We start from the raw sequence: 22911 nt of genomic DNA, 5'->3' as shown, positions 1-22911 counted from the left end.
CAGTAGAGACAACTTACCTTGTAGACAATGTTCTGTGACAGGGCTGAGTATTGGTATAACACTGATTTAATTGGCCTGGACTGGCACTGAACTCTTCTACCTGCTGAATCAAATGAAATCCATAGTGTCATCTTTTAGTGCCAGTCCACACTTGTGTTCTGCTAAACTAAACAGGTCATCTTTCTTTTTTTTTTTTTTTTTTTTAAAGTTTCTACATTATGTAATAAAATTAAAAGTTTAATAGATGCTTGAAGTTGTCGCAGGCCTGATTTCAACTTAAATATATATCTATATATATGTGTGTGTGTGTGTGGGGTGTGTATTTATTGTGCTCACCTTCCTTTCATTTACTAAGCATGACGTTATGATACCCTGTCATCTAAATCACAGTTGGTAAGATACTGATTGGACAAGTTTCTGCTTTTTTAGTCATGCAAAAATGTTGGTGCAAATCATTAGTACAATATAGCAATTCCTTAGCTTTTTATTAAATGCAAAACAAGTTTTATGGGGTTACATTATACAGAGACAGAAGAATTACAAGTAGATACACCTTTCATCTTGAAGTAAACTTTCAAAGAAGTTTAAGGCATGAAAACTAAAACTGCAGACAAGCAATTTTCCACACTACTTTGCTGTGTACTTATTACTAAGCTTTTTATCTTTGGACTGACTTTGGAAGATGCTATACCTATGCAACAGCCTATTTACCACAACAATGGTATATCCCCTACTGTTGCTCACTACTTGCAAGTTTTGTGCTAAAAGACAATAATAATGCTTACCCTTATTTCTGGAACATGCCTAGCCGACAGCAGGACTGGGAGTGGACTGAACCACATCTCTTCCCCAAGAGGTGGGGGACTCATTACTTGTCCTTAGTCTTAGTTTGGTTGGTTTTCTGTTTGTTTTTTGGTTAGTTATTTAGCTTCTTCTGTGACAGTGTTCCCTATTAGTGTTAAAAGATACAGGAAGTTAAATGATACTAGAAACTTAAGCTAAAAGAGAAATGGATATCTCTTAATAGCAACAAAGGAGTTCCTCTCAAAATTCTTACAGCGCAGCCCCAGTTTTTGTTGCTGCTCTGAGTTCTAGAACCAAGATACTTGCTCCTGCAACTTTTTTTTTTTTTTTTTTCAATATACTAAATGCAGCTCAATGTAAGAAGTTTTGAGATTACATTCCTAATATAAGTTCACTTAAGCAAGGAAAAGCAACATGAAGTCTTGCTGAAGAAAAACTTCACAGCAACTCATTTGTATTGCTTCTTATTTGTACAGTATTGAGCTCAAGTGCTTTCCTCCATTCCAATACTTCCTTACTGTTTCCATGTTCAGTGAATTCAGACTCTCTCCTCTGTCCCTCTCCCGAACAGGGTAGCTTCACATCTTAATATACACATCACTCAGTTAATAATTTTAATAGTTTTGATAGCATTATTTGATTTAAGTACTGTAAACTCTAGACCAGCAGTAAACTAAGCCATCTAGTACCCCCACTGATTTTTTCAGGAGTTGCAGAGCTGGAAGAGTTAATTGAAAGCACCTTTACAACACCTAAGAACAATCACAGCTGCATCAAAACCTGCAGCAGTTAATAAAGGCTGTAACAGTTCCATTACAGTGATTGTTTCACAATTTTTTTTTTTTTTTTTTTAAGTAGCTCTCCTAAAACAAAAAGTTTCTACAATTGCTTACAGATCATCAGATTTCTAAAGGCTTTTCTTTTTAAAGAGTATAAACATATTTATAGAACTACATTATGGCATAAGACCAAGATACAATACTTTATAAAAAGAGAACTATGATTAAATGTGCTCTGACATTCTGCTTCTTAAGGAGCTCCACTACACAGTGTATCCATGGCATCCATCATACAAGATCACTAGCCACTAAGGTTTCTCAGTGACAATCTGCATTTGATACCCCAAATTTCATGGTTCTTTTTACTGCCAACAGTTGGCCTTGCAATAGTTGTAAAATGTGAACAATTAATCTTCATGTCAGGAAGCGTCTCCTTGAGGAACTGTAGGGAGCTATCAGTCACTATTCCAAATACCTGAAGAGTCTTTAATGTTGGAATTTCACCAAGTTCTCTAGAAAGACAGCAGTTAGAAGTTAATCATTATACTGAAAGCATTTTTGCAGTCTATACCCAAACTAGATAAATGTACTTGTATTGAATTTTTTAGGCTAAAGGCTCTGTTTTTTTTTACTTGAGGGCATACTATTTCAGATGCAAAACAGGATAGAGCTGAATAGCTGTAATAATGAAAAGCAGGAAAAAAAAAATTCCCTTGAGCAAATACCTCTAAGCTGTGTTTCAGTGCCAACCAATAACTGATGCAGGTGCACAGAAAGGAAAGCTATATGGAGATTCTTACACTGGTCAGCAAGTACTATCCATTCTGTTAACTTTTCTGAAAGCAAGTTATTGATTGCTGCAAAATTAAAAACCTAATGCTGACACTTATACTGTCATTGACAAGACTGGAACCTCAAAGTAATGCCTTTAAACAGAGACATGAGGCACATGTAGAACATGCTGCTCAACAACTACAGATCGATACCATGGAAACATTATCTCCGATACCTTTGGTTCCAGTTTGTATTCTTAAATCTAGTCACCACATTATTTTACTCCTACTTTGTACCAGTAAGTTTATCAAAACAGTCCTTGCAGTTCTTAAGCCTATAATAAAGCATGTTGAAAATTATTTATCCTCTGAATTAGTAAACCAAAGCCATTTAGGGATTACTTACACTAAGGCAGCAGGTGATATTTGGTAGCAACGGCTGAGACAGAGATGTTGCAGAAAGATGAGTTGATGAAAATATTGGAAACACTCCGGTTTCAACATCACACTGTCGCTGTATGAGAGAATATTAATTAGAAGTTATATTTTAATTATAAAACAGAAGTAAATTTGATATCTCTAAAATTCAAGCTGAGAAGTGTAATAAACATCAATTTGTTTTCCTGCCAGTAGAGTACTTCATGCTCAATACAGAAGTAAGCTATTTCTAACGTGTGTGTCATGTTTTGATTTTCACTGAAGGGCAAATGAAGCAAAAAATTCTCTGCACGTAGATTTTCTGCAGCAGAAGTCACACCATGAAAAGGCAGTTACCTTACAGATTGAGATTTTAAAGATTTTAACTGACTACATCAAAATCTTTTTTTGATAAAATCAAAACTGTTCTGGGGCCATGTAGTATGAGAGCTGAAAGAAACTCTCACTAGGGTACCATAAGCTCGTAAACTTTGCATGCCTAAATGCTTCCTTTTATTTTTTGACTGCTATCATTTATTAGTTAACAAATCATTTCTGTACATACTATTTACGCTGAGGTAAAAAAGAAATTTTTAAGTTAGTTACTCCAGATTAAGTCAAAACAGATAGTAATTTTTTTCTAAATTTAACCTAGGAAGCAAATTTTGGCTGTGCAGTCCTACTCAACTATTAATTATTGCTGTATGGTTACTGCAGAGCAGTATTGTTACCAATCCCTGAACCATAAGGACTTAAGGACTGCCTGCACAGGAGTTCTTACCTTAGATCTAAGTGCACAAGGAAAGGACATCTTTCCACCAGCGTTTTAACATCTGAAAAGAGCTCACAGTCAGCCCACCTTTCGGTTATAAAGACATACATGCTTTCAACACCATTCATATTGATATTATTTACCTTCTGAATTAACTGTAAGATCTGTAATGTAGTATCCATAGGGTATTACATTGGGGCAGAACCTAAGTAGTTGTTATGTCTATTCTTTTTTTGAATGACCTTTTAACAGCAGAAGCCTTATCTAAAGAACGCTCCAAAAACTAAGCTCCCTTCATGATGATTCACAGTTAACATGAGATCCATTCCCCTGCTTGTGGGACTTAGTTCAAAAGTGAAGGCTATACTTTTCAAGTGAAGATGAAATGAGTTCTACCTATTTTTAAATTCAGAAGACAAATTATCTCTCATTCCTCAAGGCTAAGCTGGAGAAATTAGTAGGATTCTCTTACAATGCAAACATTATGCTCTGTAAAGAGCATAAAATCAGTCTTAGCACACAGTATTTCTAGTACTTACAGTGGACACCAATCAGAAGTAAATATATATAGCCTGCTGCTTCATTTCTTAGTGGAATAAATATTTTCTATGCTGCTATTTACCTGATATTTGTAGGTTCTGTCTGTATCCACTTAAGTTTAGTTGGGTTACTTTTGAAGTAATGTGACTAACTGCTGTTTTGACATGAGTGGTTGTGAAGTCACACCAGGACAAGTTCAGCTCCTCCAACCTACACACAAACAAAGAATTGTTTGGAAGAATAACCGAAATAGAAGTTTTTGCCTTAGGAGTATCAACTGTATTAGATATATACAAGATCTCAAACTGTGGTACATCTACTACCAAAGTTCCTGTATTCAATAATACAAATTTCTCTATGACAACAATTAAGCTCTGGAGCAGGTTGCCTAGATAGGCTGCGAGAAATCTGTCTGTAGAGGTTTTCAAGACCCAACTAGACAAAGTCCTGACCAGCGCTGAATTTAGAACCTGCTGCAGGCAAAGAGTCAAAGCAACTTCCCAAGATCACTTTCAATCAAAATGATTCATGATCACTGATTTTAAGTTAATGAAGTTAAATGGTCAAGGGGAGACACTTCTTTTCATCTTGTATTTGGTTGATGATGTGAACCTGTTCCCACTGACCAGATCTTCACATTGAGAGGTAGAAACACAAATCTTTTGCTATCACTTATTAGCATTGGTCAGGTGATCAATTACACTGTTATCATAAAATACTTAAGAGTTTTATATAAGCACTGGTCAGGTTGTGACCTTACCTCAACTACATGCTCAGCTGCCAATAGCATTTCACCAGTCATAGTACTGTTTTGTGTGCAGCTGCTAGAGATGTAATCAGAGAACAAAGGCATAGTAAACCGCCTGACTAGAGCCTTCGGCTGTCAATCATTATGTAAATTTAAAAATACTGTTTTTTCAAGCAGATGGCAGACCTAATCTTTATGCACTGTGCATTGTACAGACACTGCCTTTCTTTAAGAAGCTCAGTATCCAAGTAATCAGACCCGCAGCTGTAGGCATTAACTACCCAGCGCAAGATTAAGGTTTTGTCTGTCCACTGGTCTACTGCAGTTTGATTAAAAATATTACTGCGCAGAAACAAATTAAGTAGATTGTCCACCATCTCACATGAACTCAGCAAAGAGATTGGGGTGTAAATCCCAGAGCTACTGAAGCTCAATTCAGTGACTTCCGACAGCAGATGGTTTAATCACTAGACCTGTCCATCTGAACCAGTGCTTCAAAAACTGCAGAACTGTTCTACCATGGATGGAAGGGCATAATGTTTTCTGCCATTCATACTGTTCTGACTGCACAGGGAGCTCTTGTACTCCACATTCAGATGGTAACTTCCTCAAACTTGTATGCTTTCACACTCTGAGAATTACATAGTGCTTTCATTGAGAAAATCAAATATACTAGATAATCAAGTGGATATAGATGGGTTTTTAACCAACCAAGACTTCCTTTAAGGATGATGACTAAAGATACTCACAAATAATTACTGAAGTACCTCTTTGCTATAAAAGAAGAAAATAGCTTGATGAAAAGAAATTATATAATTATTCAAGTAATAACCAACAGTTAAGCATTTGAGAACATAATAAGCCTCATAAGAAACACTGACAGACAAACACAATTAGAATGCCTATCAAAAAGTAAAAAGGACAATTCCTCTCAGGAGTTAACAGTAAGTAGGAATAGCAAAAACTATTTTTGTCTTACATAGAACATTTGCTTAACATCAGCTCCAAGGCTTCTGCAGAAAACCCTGAGCAACCACAAAGATTTAGTCGTATCAGACTGGGATTGTTAGCAATGCTCCTGTAGAAAAGAAAAAAAGATAAAATGTTGGAACATTGCTATTATCGCTAAGACACATGATAATGTTTAGAAGTGAAGATTCCAGGCACAGAATTATTTGTTGCATGTGCAGCACTGCATCTTTAGTAAACTGACATACTAAAAGAGTCACTAAGTATCTCAACTTCTTGCTGCCTCACAGCACAATTTGACAAAGGACACTTATGTACTTACATGATGTTCCTGATATGCTTGTGTGTTTGTAAGTCAACCTTCTCCTGTTATGTATCATTGAACAAACACCATGACCTATTCAAGATCATTGCATCTCTACAAAAGACTAAGCAATCTCACTATTTACTTATTATTATTCACTTAGTGAAGCGTTGGAAGAGGTTGCCCAGAGAGGTGGTGGAAGCCCTGTCCTTCCCAGGCATTCAAGATCAGGCTGAACGGGGCTCAGAGCACACTGGTCTAGCTGTAGATGTCCCCCACTTGGACTAGATGACCACTAAAGGTCCCTTCCAATTCAAATGATTACTCAATTGACTCAATCATCTCATTTTGGAAATCACTTCTCTGTGAAGCAGAGGTTAGTTACGGGGAAAAAAAAAAAAAAAAAAAAGACCACATTTTCCAAACAGTATTCCCCTTACAACCACTATATTTGTACTCAGGGCAATGAAATTCATTAATTGTTGCCTAATTTGTAAACAATTTTCAGATCCTCTTTATTTGGCATCACAAACCAAACAATACTGATTTATTTGCACTCTTTTTTCCTTGTATGAGAAAAACATCAGGAAACTCAAGAGCAAAAAGCAGGTCACCCACAGCATTAGCCATCTAGCCTGGTTCCTAGCACCCCCATAATCAGCTGATGTTACTGGAGTTTGATTGCACACCCATTAGTGTTTTTCCTCTTTAACAAAACAGTTCATGTGCTTGACAGTCTAATTTTTCAGATACCTTTTTCAGTGAAGGTCAACAAAGAAATGAGAAATGGTGCAGAAGCACACAGAGAACCTGGTAGAAAAGTTGCTGGAACTCCTTAAAATATAAAAAAATATATACACTAAACGTGAACATGTCCGGGGAGCACAGAAATTGGAAAAGTAATTCTGCTCTGCAGCTCACATGCAGGAACAGTGAAGAGACACAAACCCCACAGAGATAAGCAGTTTCTCAAGCTTCCTAGTACTCTGAGAAAAAAGGAAAAAAAGAAAAAAAAACAACCCAACAACTCTTCTAGAGCAGTGTTTCTTCCCCACCTGGTCTCTTGAACAGATAGGAAAGAGGCAGCTTGTATAGCCTGCCAGCTAAATCCATTAAGTGACTAGAGCAGGCCATTTCAAACAACTCCTACAAGGGACAACTCCAACTGTATTCTGTCCCTAGCCTGCACAAAAGAATGGCACTGAATGTAAGTTATTTATAAAATATCCCCAAACATTTCACTCACTTGATGATATCATCAGAAAGCACTAGTCCCTCCAAGCTGAGGTTCTCCAGTCTCTCACAACGACAAAGAATACTCTGGAGATCTGCAACAGATACTGTGCAATTTGACAAATCCATATGTTGAACTCTGAGAGGTCTAAGAGATGAAAAACCATGGTTAATAAAACTGCACCAAAAAGCAACTACAAATTTCATACACCATAAATATATGCAATACTGTATAAGTGTGCAAAGCTTACAGAGAGGAGTTGTATTTCTGAATATCAGCTGCACACTATGTGTATTATTAAGCTTGCTGGCTGTACCAATAACCTACCAGCCAAAACTTCAGAACTTTTACCTTTCAGATACTTAGCAGGATTCATCAGAATAGCTGTCTATCCTGCTAGAGTTACACAGGTTTCTTGAGGTTCACAAATAAAAATGCTCATGAGGCTCACATTTCTTGGTTCTAAAAGAATTTGCAAGAGCATGATGGTGCTGGAAGTATACTTCCAAATATCATGTTAGCTTATTTCTTAATAACTGACTGATGAATACAGATCTTATTTCAACACATGCCTCACTACTGATCAGCTATTCCACACTCCACAGAGATGACAAACACTACTATTGGTGAAGATGTTAAAAAAAAAAAAAAAAAAAAACAGAGAGAAACACTGAAGATTTGAGACTCTGATACACAGTGAAAGCCTTACTTCGTGGTTTTAAACAATGGATTCCCAATACAAGATCTTGGGCAGCGGAACACAGTAACACCTGCAGGTAGCAACTGTCCAACAACTCCTGGCAGCAGACTTCTACAAGTCAGATCAAGAGTCTGCCAGAGAGATTCATCAAACCTAGGGAGCAGAATTTTACTCATTAGCAAGGAGAAGTCATATCTTTGTGTACAACTACAGAAACTTCCCAGACTCACAAAAGATTGAGAGGAAGAAAAGCCATTTAGAACAATTTAATAACGCTAAAATAGTTGTCTTTTGAGACTACATGTACTTACAACTCACATAACAGATTGAATTACACTTAAGAAAACCAAATCATTTATCAACCTGTGGAAGCAAAGTTCTTCTTAACATTAAGTGACAAAAAGCAATACTTACGACAGACGATGCCACCTCTTGCAAATCATGGAAACTTTCAACAAGTCATTCAGAGGCAAATATGAAAAGATTGCCAATAGAAGTTCATCTGGAAGTTCATCCCAAGAAACACCTTTAGGGAAAGAGTGAGCATGCCCTAGTTAAAGCTAGCATTTTTCCTGCTGATGCTTTATTCAGTTTGGTTGACAGAAGCACCACTACAGTCTGTCCCTGGACTCTACATACTACTCATCCCTCTTTCAACTCTTCATTTTAAAAAATACACTTCAGGAAATGAGAGCATCTCAGCTATTTCATTTGTATTCTAAGGCTTGTATGCTTCCCCAAATTCAGGAAGGAAAAAACAGGTCCAGAAGGACATCTCAGGACTCCTTGTCTCTATACTCCCCAGCTGAAATGCCCATCCTTGCCGCATACCTTACACCCCCAGAAGGGGCCCAAAGGGAGGTATGCATCTGCAGAGTACACAGATAAAAGTGGGTAATGCAAAGTGCTCTTCAAAACATCTCTCAGGAATTATTTAAGAATGTGTGCGACCCCAAATTCTCACAAACAGGTACACAGCTACCTAGTGTTTCTGTCTGCCCAGAAAAAAATTCTACATGCTGGAGCTCCAGAACAGCTGCCTATGACCCAGAGCTCATTTAATTAAAAGCAGAAAGTGTCTGAGGGTATTCCTACTGCTCTGAGGACTGAATCCTTCCCCTGTCAACCCAGAAATCCTACTGCACCTTTCCTGCAGTTTTCCAGCAGGGACTCTTGCACGCATTAAGAGTCCAACACCAGTGGAGTGAGTGGCTGCCCTGTGGCACCCTGCAAGAGATGCACATCTGGACTCTCATGGTCTGAAGGACCCAGTTTCTCAGTTCTGAGATTTCTATATAAAAAATTCAAGTCCCCAGGTTTCAAAATTATGCTGGGGATGGCTGCTAGTTTAGGTCCTACTAGTTTAGCAGGGTAAATGAAAGAAGGGCCGTCTGCCAATACCTGGCTCTGCCTCTCGGAACAGCCGAGGCCTGCGCCCGATGACGAACTCCTTATCCTTCACTTTCAGCCGCTTGTGGGGTGTGCAAACCGGCAGCAGCGGCTCCTGCAGGGTATTCTCATTGCCCAGCTTGTCCTTCTTCAGCACCGACACTCCCATGCCCGAGAGGAGCTCCGAGGTCTTGCTGGAGTCCCAGTCCCAGCTGAAGCCAGTGGAGACGTTGCTGCCAGAGGAGGAGATCTCCTGGAGATGTTTTCTGCACGGGTTGAGGCATTACGGGATTCAGGGAAACCCGCATTCTGCGAGGCCACTGCCACGTACTCTGTAGGCCGACACGGAGTACAGAAAGGCGGCAGAGAGCTGCCTGGCAGGGAGCAGTTCTCACTAACAACCCGTATCCCCAAGTAGGGCAACAATCCCCCCTAAAAAAAGCTTAATTTTAACCCCAGTTCCCCCCTCCCCAGAGGAGCGGGGCGGTCCCTCAGCTCTCCCTCAGCGCACACCCCGCTTCGCGCGGCCGCTGGGCATCAGCAGCGCGCAGGAGGCCTGAGGGAGCGCGGCGCGCCCTACCGACCCACGCGCCTCAGCGGCCCACGCGCCCCTCGCGCCCTCAGCACAGAGCGCTCCTCGCGGAGCCACGCGCGCTGCCTCCCGCTGCCCCCCCACCCGCCGAGCCCCACGCGCTGCTCTCATCCCTTCTCCAGGTTGATCCGCGGCCTCCCCACGAGGGCCGGAACTGCTCACAGCGCCCGTACCTGAGCATAGCGGTGGATGCCTGGACAAGGGACCCGTGCTCCGCGCAGCGTCCACCGAGCCTCGCGCCGTCCGCCTCGCGCCCGCTAGGCCCGGCCGACCGGAAACCGCTCGGCGCCCGCCGCGAGCGTAGCTGGGAGCAGTAGTTCGCTCCGCCTCATCCTGCGCCCGCCTCCCGACCGAGGCGGTGACGACGGAGGCGGCGGCGGAGAGGAAATGTCGGTGGCGCCGGGCCCCGCGGTGCGGAAGGAGCGGGGCGGAGCTGTGTGCGCGGCGTTTTAAGGCCTCGCGCCGGGGAGAGGTGGCAGCAAGCATGGAAGGCGGCCGAGCCGTGTGGGGGAGCGCCTGCTGAGTGCGGTGAGGGGCGGCACGGGCCAAAGCGCCGAGTCACGGCCGGGGAGGGGTGCGGCGGGGAGCGCTGACGGCCCCGACCCGATCCCGGTTCCCCTCCCTGGGCTGCGGGCGGCCGGTGGGGCCTGGGCTCCGCCCGGCGCTGAGGAAGCGGGAATCCGACGCTTTTCGGCTTTTAGCCCGTTTTCGGGTGCTTTATCTTCCTCCGAGGATGCCGGGCAGCGCATCGCAGCGCGCACTGCGGCCCCGGCAGCGCTCCGGGCTGTGTCACAGCGCGGCTGTCGGTGCTTCGGCGCTGTGTGGAAGCCGGCCCCGCTGCGGCGGCTCTGCACTCGGCGCCCCGTTTCTCGAGCCTCCCATGGTTGGCAGGGCCGTGCCCGCAGCAGCGCGACGCGTGGCAGCCGCGACCGGAGGGGTAAATAAGGCTTAATTATGATTTCAGTTCCGATTTTCCGAACAGTCTGTCTGCCTCACTGCGGCGTTATGGGTGTAACCGCGTGAAGATCTCCTCAGTGACACCTGTTCTGTGTGAGCGTCTCCCAGGCAGCCTGCATCGCAAGTTCAGTTCTTCTGGGTTCATCCTGCAGCTGCACAGCTTTCATGTTGTACATCTTAGTGCTTCCGCACAGTGTGTTCGCTCTGATGTGTTATTATTTCCAGAGTATTACACGCAAAGATTAGTTTAGTTAGTTTTAAAGCTTGTTTACATACATTATCTTAGAATCATAGACTGGCGAGGGTTGGAATGGACATAAAAGCCCAACCAGTTCAAACCCCCCCGCTGGTTGCCCCCACCAGCTCAGGCTGCCCAGGGCCCCATCCAACTTGGCCTTGAGCACTTCCAGGGATAGGGCACCTCAGCTCTCTGGGCAGCAGTGCCTGTGCTTCACCGCCCTCTTAGCAGGGTATCTTTTCCTAACATCTAACCCAAATCCCTTCTCTTCTAGTTTAGAGCCATTCCCCCTTGTCCTTTCACTATGTAAAAAGCTTGTCACACACTTGCTTATAAGTTCTCTTCCTGGACAGGAGCAGGCTCTGCAGGGCATTGGTTGCGACACCAGGCTTGATAGAGTTCAGAAAGTGTTTGGACAGCACTCTCAGACATATGGTCTGGTTTTTGGGTGGTTGTGTATTTAGCCAGGGGCTGGCCTTGATGATCCTTGTGGATCCCTCCAACTCAGGATATTCTGTAATTCTATACATTCCAAGATAATTGAAATTGCAGGTACTAATAAAATACTGGTTGGTGTGTAGTTTGATCACTGTTTCTTAGAAAGCAAAGCTATGCAAATTGTGTCTGTTGGCTCATTTCAGAGATTTTTTCTTCCAAATGGTTCAGCAGGGTAACTGCACTGGTCAGCTCTTGTGGGCAGCTGAAGGCCAGTTTCTTTCTGTAGGTAGTTTTGTCTGTGCTAAGAAGCTCTTCATCTGTCATCTGCTTATCTGTTCCCTGTGGTGCAAGGGTCAGTGTGTACTACAGAAGTTAGGAGGTAACAAAAAAAGAAAATTAACAGACAGAGCAGAGCTGAGTGTGAAAGTGTCTGAAGGGATTGTTTTTCAGTGTGGTGTTACCTTCTCTTCCTTTTAGTATTTCTAAAATGTGAGATAGTCCACTTTATTTTTTAAAGATGAAAGTTTCTAAAGCTTAGGATTAAGAACTTACATTGGTGCAGAAGATTTAAGCATTTCTTTGGGATTCTTACCAGGTGGTTTTGCAGAGTAGGGCAGGCATTAGAGCCCTGTCACAGGTGTTATGGCAGACTATTTTTCTTCTGCCAAATGTGCTCTGTGGCAACTGGGGCTGTTCGACAGAAAGGCAGGAACTCACTGTGGAACTCACCATTGATAGCGTGCTGGAGGTGGCAGCTTTCTTCTTACCTGTGCTCCAAAGCTGTGGATTCAGCTTAAGGTGAGAGGTGCTGCTGCACAGATGGTTTTTTCAACTTGCTTTGGCTGTCTTCAATGTTGTTTTTTACAGCATTTCTTTCACTATTCATTAATTTCCCTGCTGGGCCTTTCTTCTCAGATGTGCCCTGCTGTTTTTAATGCTGTTTTGGAGTACCTTTGCTATAAAATCGAGTGTTATTTAGAATCTTTAAGAAGCGGCAGGGTTGGTTTTGTGCTGTTTCATTTATTAGCACATAATTTCTGTGCCAGGCTGAGTGAGCAGTTAGTTCATTTGTAATGTAAGTACCTCTGCACTTGGATAGTCTCCAGGCTGGCAAGGTAACTTAAGAAGACACGGGGATAGGAAGTCTCCAAGGTTATTAAAGTGTGAACTGACCCTTTCATGGTTCTTGCTAAATCCTTAGCTGTGTTTGGACCTTAGAAGATTTCCTGTAGGAATTTTGAAGCTCTTGTCCTATATGGAGCTACCCAGATTCTTCCATTCATAAGATTCAGAATATATGGTTTTAAAGCCTGTGTCTAAAACAAAACAGCTTTGGATCTAAATTACATTAAGTTGTAGGTGTTTTTTTCTACAGTGATAGTGTCAATAGATACTCTTCCTTTCAGTTAATAAGTTTGTTACTTCTTGTAATTGCTTAACAGAAACGTTGGAGCAGAGAGAGCTCTTTTGAAGTAGTTCACTGATCATAGGAGAAAGTTTTCTGAGGATTCAGGAATTTTAGCCAGCTTATTCTGGGGAGTGCTAATAGTTGAGAAACAGGATTGTGGGCAAGCATCTTATCTTTCTGTGAGCTAACAGCCGGCTTCAGAGGCAAGTGCGGTTTCCCACAGGCAAGCATATCTTTCAGTAATACATTCTAAGTCTTGATTCTATTACCAAGAGTCCCAGATATGGCTGTCCTCGTAAGAAGATTTTGTTCACAATAAGAGCTCCTCTCAAGAAATGTGTTTCTCTCCTTGTAAGACTTTTTTTATTTGTTGTTTTTTTTTTTCTCCCTAGAACTACTTTTTACTGTTTTCTAACATTTTTGAACCAAATCTTTGAAAGCGAGTTGAAGCTGTGCTAAGTTCAATTCCCTCTTGATTTTAGTGTGTTCAATACATGCTTGTAACCTTTTTTGGTTACAAGTTCTCTGGTTAAGAACTGAGTGCAGCATCTTACACAAAAAATTTTCACGTTCTATATGATTACTGTTCCTTAGGTGTGACTGTAGTAAAAAGTTCTATAGGTATGACTCATGGAGGGTATGATGTATAATTTTAATTACATAGCATGAGGTGTGGCTATGATGGGCATCCAAAGCTGCATATGTCAGATAGCTCTGTCTTAATAAAATTGGGTTTTGAGTGAAGAAGAAATGCTGTATTTTTAGTGGAATTTGCTATTACACTATAAATGCAAAAGACTTTGTTTTCTGAGGAAATGAGAATAGTTCATTCTGTTCATTCTGTGTATTCTATTGTACTATTGAGAAGTAGATTAGATACCTTGGATTCATGAGTTACAAATTAGCTGCCTAAAATGCAGTACAGGCCGACAGCAGGGGGATTTTTTGGCTTGATAAAATTACCAATTACTTGATAAATCTATTAAAAAACAAACAATATAGGAAGTGAATATAGAAAGTACATCTTTCATAAAATACAAGAAGGTAATTCAGCGCATTTTCAGAATATGAGGTGCTTTGTGAATATCAGCTGACATGAAGTAAATAAACTGCTTTCACTATTTAGAAATTAAATGCAAAAGGAACAAAATGGGGTAAACAAATCTCCAGGGAAAATTCAGGGAATAACTGTTGTATGTGTCCCAAAGGACTTCCTAAAGGAAGTACTGTGGCATCACAAACTTTGAAATTCTTTACTAGAAATAAAGCAGTTTTCAGTGCGTAGAGCTCTTATAATATATTTTAGCTGTGTACTGTGGGATTAATAAAAGAAACAGTTTATTTGATCAGAATTTGAGTAAATTGAGGGAGATTTTAGTAGTAGCATTTCTTTTAAATCTCTGGATTTCAGTGACAATTAAAAACACTTAAAAATAGAACAGTGAGGAAATGATATCAAAAGATCTTTCAGTTAAATCAAAACAAATAAAATGGTTTCCTTGTTGGAAAAGCAAGTTAATCTGAGCAAGGTAAACTTTTTTTTTTTTTTTTAATGTATGAAGTGTTAAAGATCAGAAGCAATTTTACTAACCATATAACAAGGTGGTGACATTTTCTCTTAGCAGATTTGTGCAGCTCACTGGTCTTTTGCTTGATAGCATGCCTGTGTGAGGACAAGCTTTCTAAGAATTTTTAGCAGTAACAGTAACTGACTGTAATGGTAAGTCATCCCACAGGAAGGGAAAATATAGTAAGTCTAATAATGAGTGGAGACCTGTGTTCTTCTGGAGAAGAGCAGAAGAAAAGTAGGAAGGAGAATTAGCTAGTTAACATATTCTCTCATGAAATTTTAGAAGAGCTGCCTTGGAAGTAGCTTTGCTGTATTTTTATGTTTTATTAACTCTTGAGTAGAGAATATAAATGCATAGTTGATTAACAGTCCATTAAATAGAAGTTTCTGAATAGCTTTTTGGAAACATTTAACTTTAAACCTTTCCTTTGTTCAAATTACTTGAATTCTTCTAGATGAAGAATAAAAGAGAGGTTTTTTTTTTTGTTTTGTTTTGTTTTTTTAAATTTATAGTTATCTTAAAAGTTAGGGTTATAGTCTTATTCACAGACAAGAAAAAATCATTTCAGGATCTTCTGGACCATGAAGATGCAGAAGAGTTCAAAGCATCTTGCGGAAAGTCTTGTCCTCCATTCTTTTTTAATGAGATCAGAAAAACCTGCTACTAAGTTTAAAAATGTATATTGAACACTCTTTTTTGCCTAAATATCTTTGAGAGATTTTAATGTAATTAAATAACATCTTGTCTTACAGTTCTAATCAGCCTTCTTATGTGAACTGTGCTGTGTGTCTGGAGTGAACCTTCAATAATGAGTGGTGCAGCACTGGGCCTTGAGATTGTGTTTGTCTTTTTTCTGGCCTTATTCCTACTTCATCGGTATGGAGACTTCAAGAAACAGCATAGGCTGGTGATCATTGCAACATTACTGGCTTGGTATCTCTGCTTTCTAATTGTATTTATACTGCCTTTGGATGTCAGTACGGTAAGAAGTTTGTAAGATTTTCCACTCTGTTAGGTAAAATGAGGCATTTGTTTTGTTTGTTTTTAAATTCGTATTTGCAGAGTACTATATCTAAAACAGCAAATAAAGTTCTCTAATAGTATCTTTTTAAACTTAGCACATCAGTTTTTGCATGACAACTTCTCTGTTGCAGTTAGTTTTGTTGCTCTTATAAGACAACAAATCTTTCACATGTTTTAGAATTCTTTTTGTTTACAGCAATTTTAAATCTATTTCAGCAGCATAAAAACACTTCCATTTTACTTTCTTTTCCTGCATGCAGACTGCATGTTGAGTGTTTATTACTTTAATTGCTCCCAAATGTAAATTCAAAGGAAAGGAAATGTGTTTAAAATGGGACTTATTGTTTTTTAATTACATGTTGTACTTTTTTCCTGATAAAAAAAAAAATTATCTTTTAGACAATTTATAATCGATGCAAGCTTGCTGTTAACTCCAGCCCTGCAGAAACCAATGGCTCTTTTGTTACTCTTGCTCCAAAGTAAGTCTTCTTCAAATAGGCTTTTCTTAAAGAAATGTTTCATGACTTCCTTTATGTGAGTATTTCCTGTTTGATGTTCTTACATTTGAAGATTGTAGGCATATAGGAGGGTGAGAAAAGAGGTGAAGAAAATTGTATCTGCATCTATTGGTAGGCATTTATTTGTAATAACTCTAGTTCTAATTAATTACCTAAATATTCCTATTAATGTTTTTAATTTCATAATAGATTTCTGCTGTTGTTAAACTGATAGAAGTAAGCTTTTTTTTAACAACTTTGGTTATCTGTCAGGAAATGCCTTGATGAATGCTCCATAATCTTAAAGCTTTGGATATGAAAATCTAATTCTATAAATCATGAGTGTAGAAAATAATAGACTTGTCTTATTTTCAGGGAGCATACGTAAGGATTATTAAAATCGTGCATATATAATAATTGAAGTTAGAACAGATTAGATCATTTGGGTATAGGAATAGTTCAGATGATCTTCAAAGATGAGTGCAGCTGTTGGACCACTTCGGGGGTAACCAGAAGTTAAAGCATATTGCTGAGGGCATTATCCAAATGCCTCTTCAGCAGTGATAGGTATGCAGCATTGAACACCTCACTAGAAAGGCTGTTCCAGTGTTTGACCACTCTTGTGGTAGTTAAGTTTTTCTTAGTGTCCTCCCTGACAAAAAAGAAAAGAAAAAAAAAAATCAGTAATCTGAAACTGCTCACTTGCTCTCTTCTGGCAGGGAGGAAATAATCAATAAAAGATGGGAAATGTGAATGTATGTTGACTCTTTCTGTGTCTCCTTTGCTTCTGTTGGCTCGTTCCACATCTTGCAGATATGTGCAGTGTAGTTACCTTTAAGTTGTCCATTATGTGCAATGTAATGCCAGATTTGTTTTCCAAAAGTAGAGACCGCCAGGATATTGTTATTTATAGAAGCACTGTAAAATGCTAGACCTAGTAACACAACTTTTTACCTTTTGTTTTAGACTGCTCAGTGTATGTTAATTAAACATATTTAGGTAAATACACAATGTGAAAACTATTTAATAGCCTTGTGACTTGCCTGTAATTCCAGAATATGCTGACAACTGTTACACAGTATATGACTTGAGACTATAAAATAGAAATATTAACTTAGTTGGCTAGATAGTGTTAGTATTAATCAGATCTTAAAATTTTGTTTGAAACCTCTAGTCACACCAAGTGTCATACTATCTTAATTTGATAGTTCTGAAAATATTTAGACTGTGTACATAAGGAAAAAAAAAAAACACCTCACAGCACAGGTTTAACTAGTTTGATTCTGGAAAACATCAATTATTTCTCAACAGATACTCCTATTAAACTGGCGGAATTGCCCTTTGACTCACCATTATTTCATTGCTCAGACAAGTGTGGAAAATAACACCACAAATATCTTGGTGTAGATGAGCACTGTGTCATTTGTTCTGCTCTGTCAAAAAGGTTCCAGTGGCTTTTTTTCTGTTTGTGTCCTGAAGCAAACATTACCTTCATTGTAGCTGTTGAAAGGTACAACAAAATCAATTTATGCAGATGCAACTAAGCTGAGCTGGGTTATGGGAGAAATAGCTAATATACTTTCTTGCCACTAAATGGTCTTCTTAGTATATTGAGGTGGTATGCTCCCTAAATACTTTTGAAAAATCTATGGTGCACACTAAAGTTAAATGCTTTTCTTTTTATGAAGAAAGTGCAAAAAGAAAAATTAAAGTCTTAAATTGCTTATTAAAATGTCTCTTTGAGCAGGTTCTTTTTAAAATAAGCTGTCTTGTCCAAATATGTTATTTTTAATGAGTCAAATACTAAATATACTTCAAATCAGGATTCAGTTTATTCTCTTCTGGTGAGGTTGATGGTTAAGTACTTAAAAATAATGTATTATTTCTTTTGCTTTTTTCAAAATCCTCTCTAGGTAGTGGAATTTATAGAGGGGAAAAAAAAATAATTCAAGACTTTTGACTTCACAACTACTAATAAGTTTCTGTATTTTATTACAGCAAGCAAAAATGTTTCAAACCATGGAGTTATATCCCTAATGGAATTATGCCAATTTTCTGGCGTGTTGTATACTGGACATCACAGTTTTTAACATGGTAAGTTAAGCCAAGGAATATGACAGTGTTATACGCATCCAATTTGTAAGTGTGATGTTGCAGCACTCACAATATCATCATTCTGCAAAGCTATCAATGAAGTTTCTTGTTGTGGTTTAACCCGAAAGGTGGTTATTTGCTCACTACCCTTCCTTCCCAGTGGGATGCGGGAGAGAATTGGAGGAAAAAAAGTATATCTTGTGAGTTGACATAGAAACTATTTAAGATAAAGAAAAGATAAAGAAAAGAATAATAGCTATGACAAAATTTCCTTGGCTCTCTAAAGCACTGGTGAGCAGCATCTGAAACATTGACGTGTTATTAATATTCTTCTTCTACTAAACCAAAACATAGCATCACGCCAGATACTATGAAGAAAAACAACTCTGTCTCAGCTAAGATAACTGAAATATTTCTCTAAGTACTGTATTGTGTACTTTTTTTGTGCCTCCCTTCAGGTGACAGCCTTCTACCCGTAGTTCACATTTGTATCTGAAACTGACCAACTTACTCACATATTTTTATGGGGAGATTGTCTGAAAAGATTGCATTTTAGACAGCGTAACATCGAAATAACTCTATGAATAAGTTGGGTAATTTTAATGTAATATTGTAAATTATTTGATTTTATTAAATTATATAGTAAAAAACTATAGATATATCAACTTCAAACTGATAGTGCTTTTGGTTTAGATTATATATAAACAGTGACCAACATGCTCTGAAATAGCTGTTACTTTTTCTCAGTCATGAAAATCAAGATTGGTAGTGAGCTCTTGATAAGGAGTTTTTTCCTAGTAAAGCTAACTATTGCTTTTATCTACAACTTGTTTTTAAAGATTTGCCCTCAAACCAATATATCTGGAATAAAAACTTCATTAGCTCATCTTGACAGAAGCTTTAAACACCTTTGTGTCAATATCTTGCTACTGATAAATTATTATAGGTGTATAGGTATGTATGTATATATATGTGTATTTTTTTTTTTTTGATTGGCTGATCTGTTTTGCTTTTGTTTGCTTTATTCATAGGATTCTACTGCCTTTCATGCAGTCTTATGCTAGATCAGGAGGGTTCTCCATTACTGGAAAGATTAAAACTGCACTGATTGAGAATGCAATATATTATGGCACTTATCTGCTAATTTTTGGAGCATTTTTAATATACATTGCTGTAAACCCAAAGTTCAATTTACAATGGTAAGAATAATATTGTAAGTACTTGCACAAGTGTTTAAAACAAAGCATAATTAAAAAAATTGTCTTATGTAAAAGTCTTCTGTAGATGAAATGGCTCTTTAAAATACATAAAAAACATTTTTGTTGATCCAATTTTTGCTAGACAGATTTTGAATTCTTTTTTATGATATGTTCAGTTTTGGTTTTGATACACAAGGCAGGGGAATTGTTTTGTATCTGCAGTGATTTTATTTTTTCTTATTTGAAAATGCAAGTGTGATACTAGTGCTGAAACTTTCTCAGTGCTTTCAAAACATCTTTGTCAACATTTTGTGTAGCATTTCTTCCTCCTGTTGATTCATTTATAGCTCATGATATAAGTTAATTAATAGAGTATAAACAATGTTGTATACTGCCTAATTGCTGTCAGCTTATGTGACTGACTACAAATCCTGAGTTCTGAGACAGTTTCTTACAGAGTCTTCCAATGTGGTGTTCTGACCTCACTTTTATTAAGTTTGCTAACTTCATATTGTTCCCTAAAGGAACATATTCCTTTGTGGAAGAATATTTTTATCTCCCTCCAGGAAGGGTGTACCCAAAAGAACTTGTGCCACTTCTGGAAATGTGGTAGATGTTAAAATCGTGGTTTAAATCCCAACTAAGTAATGGATTGGGTCTAGGCAACACTTACAGAGTTTGTTTCTGTAAATTTGAAAGCCCTGTTTGTGCACAGAGACTCCAAGGTTGCTTTCTTGTAGGTGGGATGGAGGATTATATCTTGTTAACTTTGCTTTTTTGTCTGTGCTCTGTTTGTTTTCCTTAGGAATCAACTTCAGACTATTGGGATAGCTGCTGCAAATACATGGGGTCTCTTTCTTCTTGTATTGCTTTTGGGCTATGGTCTGGTGGAAATTCCCCGTTCTCACTGGAATGGGGCTAAGAGAGGTTATCTTCTCATGAAGACCTATTTCAAAGCTGCCAAACTGATGACTGAAAAAGCAGATGCAGAGGAGAATTTGGAGGATGTTATGGAGGTAAGTAACTAGCTTATGCTATGAAGTAACTGAAGGTTGCTGTCAGGCTGTCATCATTAATTTCCTGTATTAGGCATCTGTGGCAAGAAAATGCAAGTACTTACTATGAGGTATCTGTAATTTAAGAATATCATCATAGTGTGCCTCTTGATGATACAACATCCTATGTAAATATCAGAAGGGAAGTAGTTCCTAACTAGAAGAATATTTATCTGATGGCAACCTGCTAGTCATTATTTGTTAGGTTTGTTTTTGTTTGTTCTTTTTGTTATTTATTGACCCCTTTGGAATAATGTTGGTGACTAATGAATAACAATCCAGAATGATGCTTGAAAATCTAGTGTACGGATGTTTTGCTAGTGTTCTTGCGAACTTTGTTGTGTATGCTTTTGTACTCATCTTTCAATATGTTTTGGAGTCATAGAATGGCTTGGGTTTCTGGTTCTAACCCTGATGTGATCAGGGCTATCACAGATCAAGCTTCCCACAGCTTCATTCAGTTTGGTCTTGAGTGCTTCCAGGGATGGAGCATTCACAGTGACTCAAGGCAAACTGTTCCTTTATTTTCTGGGTAAAGAATTTGTTCTAACATCTAAGCTAAATTTAAAACCATTCCGAAGTATCACTATCAGACAAAAAGCTGATCTCGCTCTTGTTTACAGGCTCCCTTTAAGTACTGAAAGGCCACAGTGTGGTCTTCCTTGAGCCTTTTCTTCTCCAGGCTGAGCAAGCCTAGCCTTTCTTCAAAATAGAGGTACTGTAGCCCTCTGATCTTCTCTGTGGCCTTGTCTTTACCTGTTTCAACAGCTTTTCAACATCTTTCTTGTGCTGGAGGCTGCAGACCTGGACACGGTGCTGCAGATGGGTCCTCACAAGGGAAGAGCGGAGGGGGCAATCACTTCAACCTACTGGTCATTCCTTGTTAGATGCAGCTCAGGTTAGAGTTGACCTTCTGAGCTACAAGCATATACTTCTGGCTTGCATAAAGCTTTTCATCCACCATAATCTAAGTCTTTTTCTGCATGGCTGCTCTCAGTGACTTCTCCAGGTTGTACACATCTGGGTGCCACAATCCAAATGCAATACCTTGAACATAATGAGTCCCAGTTCATGTCAGCCCACTTCTTGAGCTTCTCTAGGCTCCTTTGGATGACATCCTTTATTCTGTAATATCAGCCACGCCGCAAGCTTGCAGAGGGTGCACTTGATCCCATTGACTAGGTTATAAAGACGTTAAATGCATTGGTCACAAGGCAGAGCCGTGGCGGACATCTCTTGTCACTGACCTCCATCTAAACATAAAGCCTCTGTCTGCAACCATCCAAACAATTCTTTATCCACTGAAGAATCCGCCATTCAAATCCACATCTTAGAGATAAGAATGTAGTTTGGGAAGTTGTCAAAGGTCTTGTTGAAAACCAGGCAGATGACATCACTTATTCCTTCCTTTTCTTTGCTGATGCTGTCTCTCATTGTAGAGGACCACCAGATTTGTCAGGCATGATCTGCAATTGGTGAAGTCATGCTGATTATTTTGGTTCACCTCCTTGTCTCACAGATGCTTTAAAACAGCTTTCAGCAGGATCTGCTCCATGACCTTCCCAGGCACTGGGTTAGCATTCACGATCCTGTAGTTTCTTAGGTCTTCATTTTTCACTTTCTTAAGAATGGGGTAATGTTTCGGTTTCTCCAGTCACTGGAGACTTTGCATGACAGCCAGAATTTTTAAAGTATGATGGAGAGTGGCTTGGTAACCACATCAGCCAGTTCTTTTAGGGCCCTGAGATTAATGTCATTGGTCCCTGAAGGCTTGTACACATTCAGCAGGCAATTCATTGGATAATCTTGTACTTACTTTGGGAGGGATTTTTCTCCCTCAGCCCCCACCTCCAGGTTCAGGGATGTGAGAGGCATGAGAAGTCTGACTACCAGTGAAGGCTGAGGCAAAGAACTCGATGAGTACTTAAACCTTCTCTTTAACTGCTGTTGCTGGTTGTCCCTTTTGGTTTATCACAAGGGGGTACACTCTCCTCTTGCTTTTCTCTTCTGAAAAGTGTACCTGTAGAATCCCTTTTTTGTTGTTTTTCCACATTCTTCGCTAAGTTCAGTTTCATCTGCACCTTTGCTTTCCTGGTACTTTCTGTTTCTTCTGCCTGCACATTTCTTCTTTTCCCTCGGTCTAATGAGCAGGTCTTTGGTTAGCCATGCCAGTTTCCTGCTTCTTGTTTTTGATTTCTTAAGGTGGGGGATGGAGAGCTCTTTTGCTATCAGAAGGGTGTCTGTGAAGAGCTGCCAGCTTGGTTTTGTTCCTATGTACCTGTGAACAGTTTTGCAGGGGAGCTCATCCAACAGTTCCTTAAACAGCCTGGAGTTCGCTCTCCTGAAGTTCAGGGTACTGACTTTGATGAGCTCAGCTGGGGCATGGTTGCTACAGCCCAGAATGCCTCTT

The 22911-nt window shown here is 39.4% G+C and overlaps 2 protein-coding genes across 7 annotated transcripts in view; one reads left to right on the top strand and one right to left on the bottom strand.

Moving 5' to 3' along the window:
- Window positions 1–459: 459 nt before the first annotated feature.
- Window positions 460–10341, bottom strand: SKP2 (S-phase kinase associated protein 2). 3 transcript variants are annotated; one of them, XM_085213728.1, is made up of 10 exons: window positions 10195–10341; window positions 9442–9695; window positions 8455–8566; window positions 8050–8193; window positions 7353–7487; window positions 5813–5911; window positions 4168–4295; window positions 3555–3606; window positions 2763–2870; window positions 460–2095 (listed from the first exon to the last, which is right to left on the bottom strand). In XM_085213728.1, the coding sequence occupies exons 1-10, from the start codon at window positions 10200–10202 to the stop codon at window positions 1885–1887; spliced, it is 1251 nt and encodes a 416-aa protein (XP_085069854.1). In that variant the 5' UTR covers window positions 10203–10341; the 3' UTR covers window positions 460–1884. The 3 variants fall into 3 exon arrangements, with proteins under 3 accessions (XP_085069854.1, XP_085069855.1, XP_085069856.1); XM_085213729.1 differs by having other exon boundaries at window positions 9442–9662; window positions 10195–10339; XM_085213730.1 differs by having other exon boundaries at window positions 9442–9761; window positions 10195–10321.
- A 35-nt stretch (window positions 10342–10376) lies between these two features.
- LMBRD2 (LMBR1 domain containing 2) overlaps window positions 10377–22911 on the top strand; it is a 33678-nt gene continuing 21143 nt past the window's right edge. The window contains exons 1-7 of one of the 4 annotated variants that reach the window (XM_085213721.1): window positions 10378–10549; window positions 14688–14782; window positions 15386–15615; window positions 16056–16135; window positions 18152–18247; window positions 19279–19446; window positions 20252–20462. In XM_085213721.1, the coding sequence (XP_085069847.1) occupies window positions 15442–15615; window positions 16056–16135; window positions 18152–18247; window positions 19279–19446; window positions 20252–20462 (729 nt within the window). In that variant the 5' untranslated portion in view covers window positions 10378–10549; window positions 14688–14782; window positions 15386–15441. Of the gene's footprint in view, window positions 10550–10600; window positions 10959–14687; window positions 14783–15385; window positions 15616–16055; window positions 16136–18151; window positions 18248–19278; window positions 19447–20251; window positions 20463–22911 lie in introns of those variants that run through there. The other 3 variants (XR_014880561.1, XM_085213720.1, XM_085213722.1) reach the window with 3 other exon arrangements.

The sequence above is a fragment of the Meleagris gallopavo genome, chromosome Z, assembly GCF_905368555.1.
Source record: "Meleagris gallopavo chromosome Z, MGAL_WU_HG_1.1, whole genome shotgun sequence".
Lineage (NCBI taxonomy): Eukaryota > Metazoa > Chordata > Aves > Galliformes > Phasianidae > Meleagris > Meleagris gallopavo.
Note: the sequence above shows the minus strand (reverse complement) of the source record. Positions and strands in the feature narration are given on the sequence as shown.

Bases quoted from the DNA above. Each gene is read 5' to 3' on its own strand.
- SKP2 (XM_085213728.1), bottom strand. The intron at 4,296-5,812 runs GTAAGACAAAAA...GTTTGTGTGTAG, and splicing joins ATGTTAAGCAAATGTTCTAT to GTTGGAGGAGCTGAACTTGT. The intron at 2,096-2,762 runs GTAAGTAATCCC...CTGTCTTTCTAG, and splicing joins ATATCACCTGCTGCCTTAGT to AGAACTTGGTGAAATTCCAA.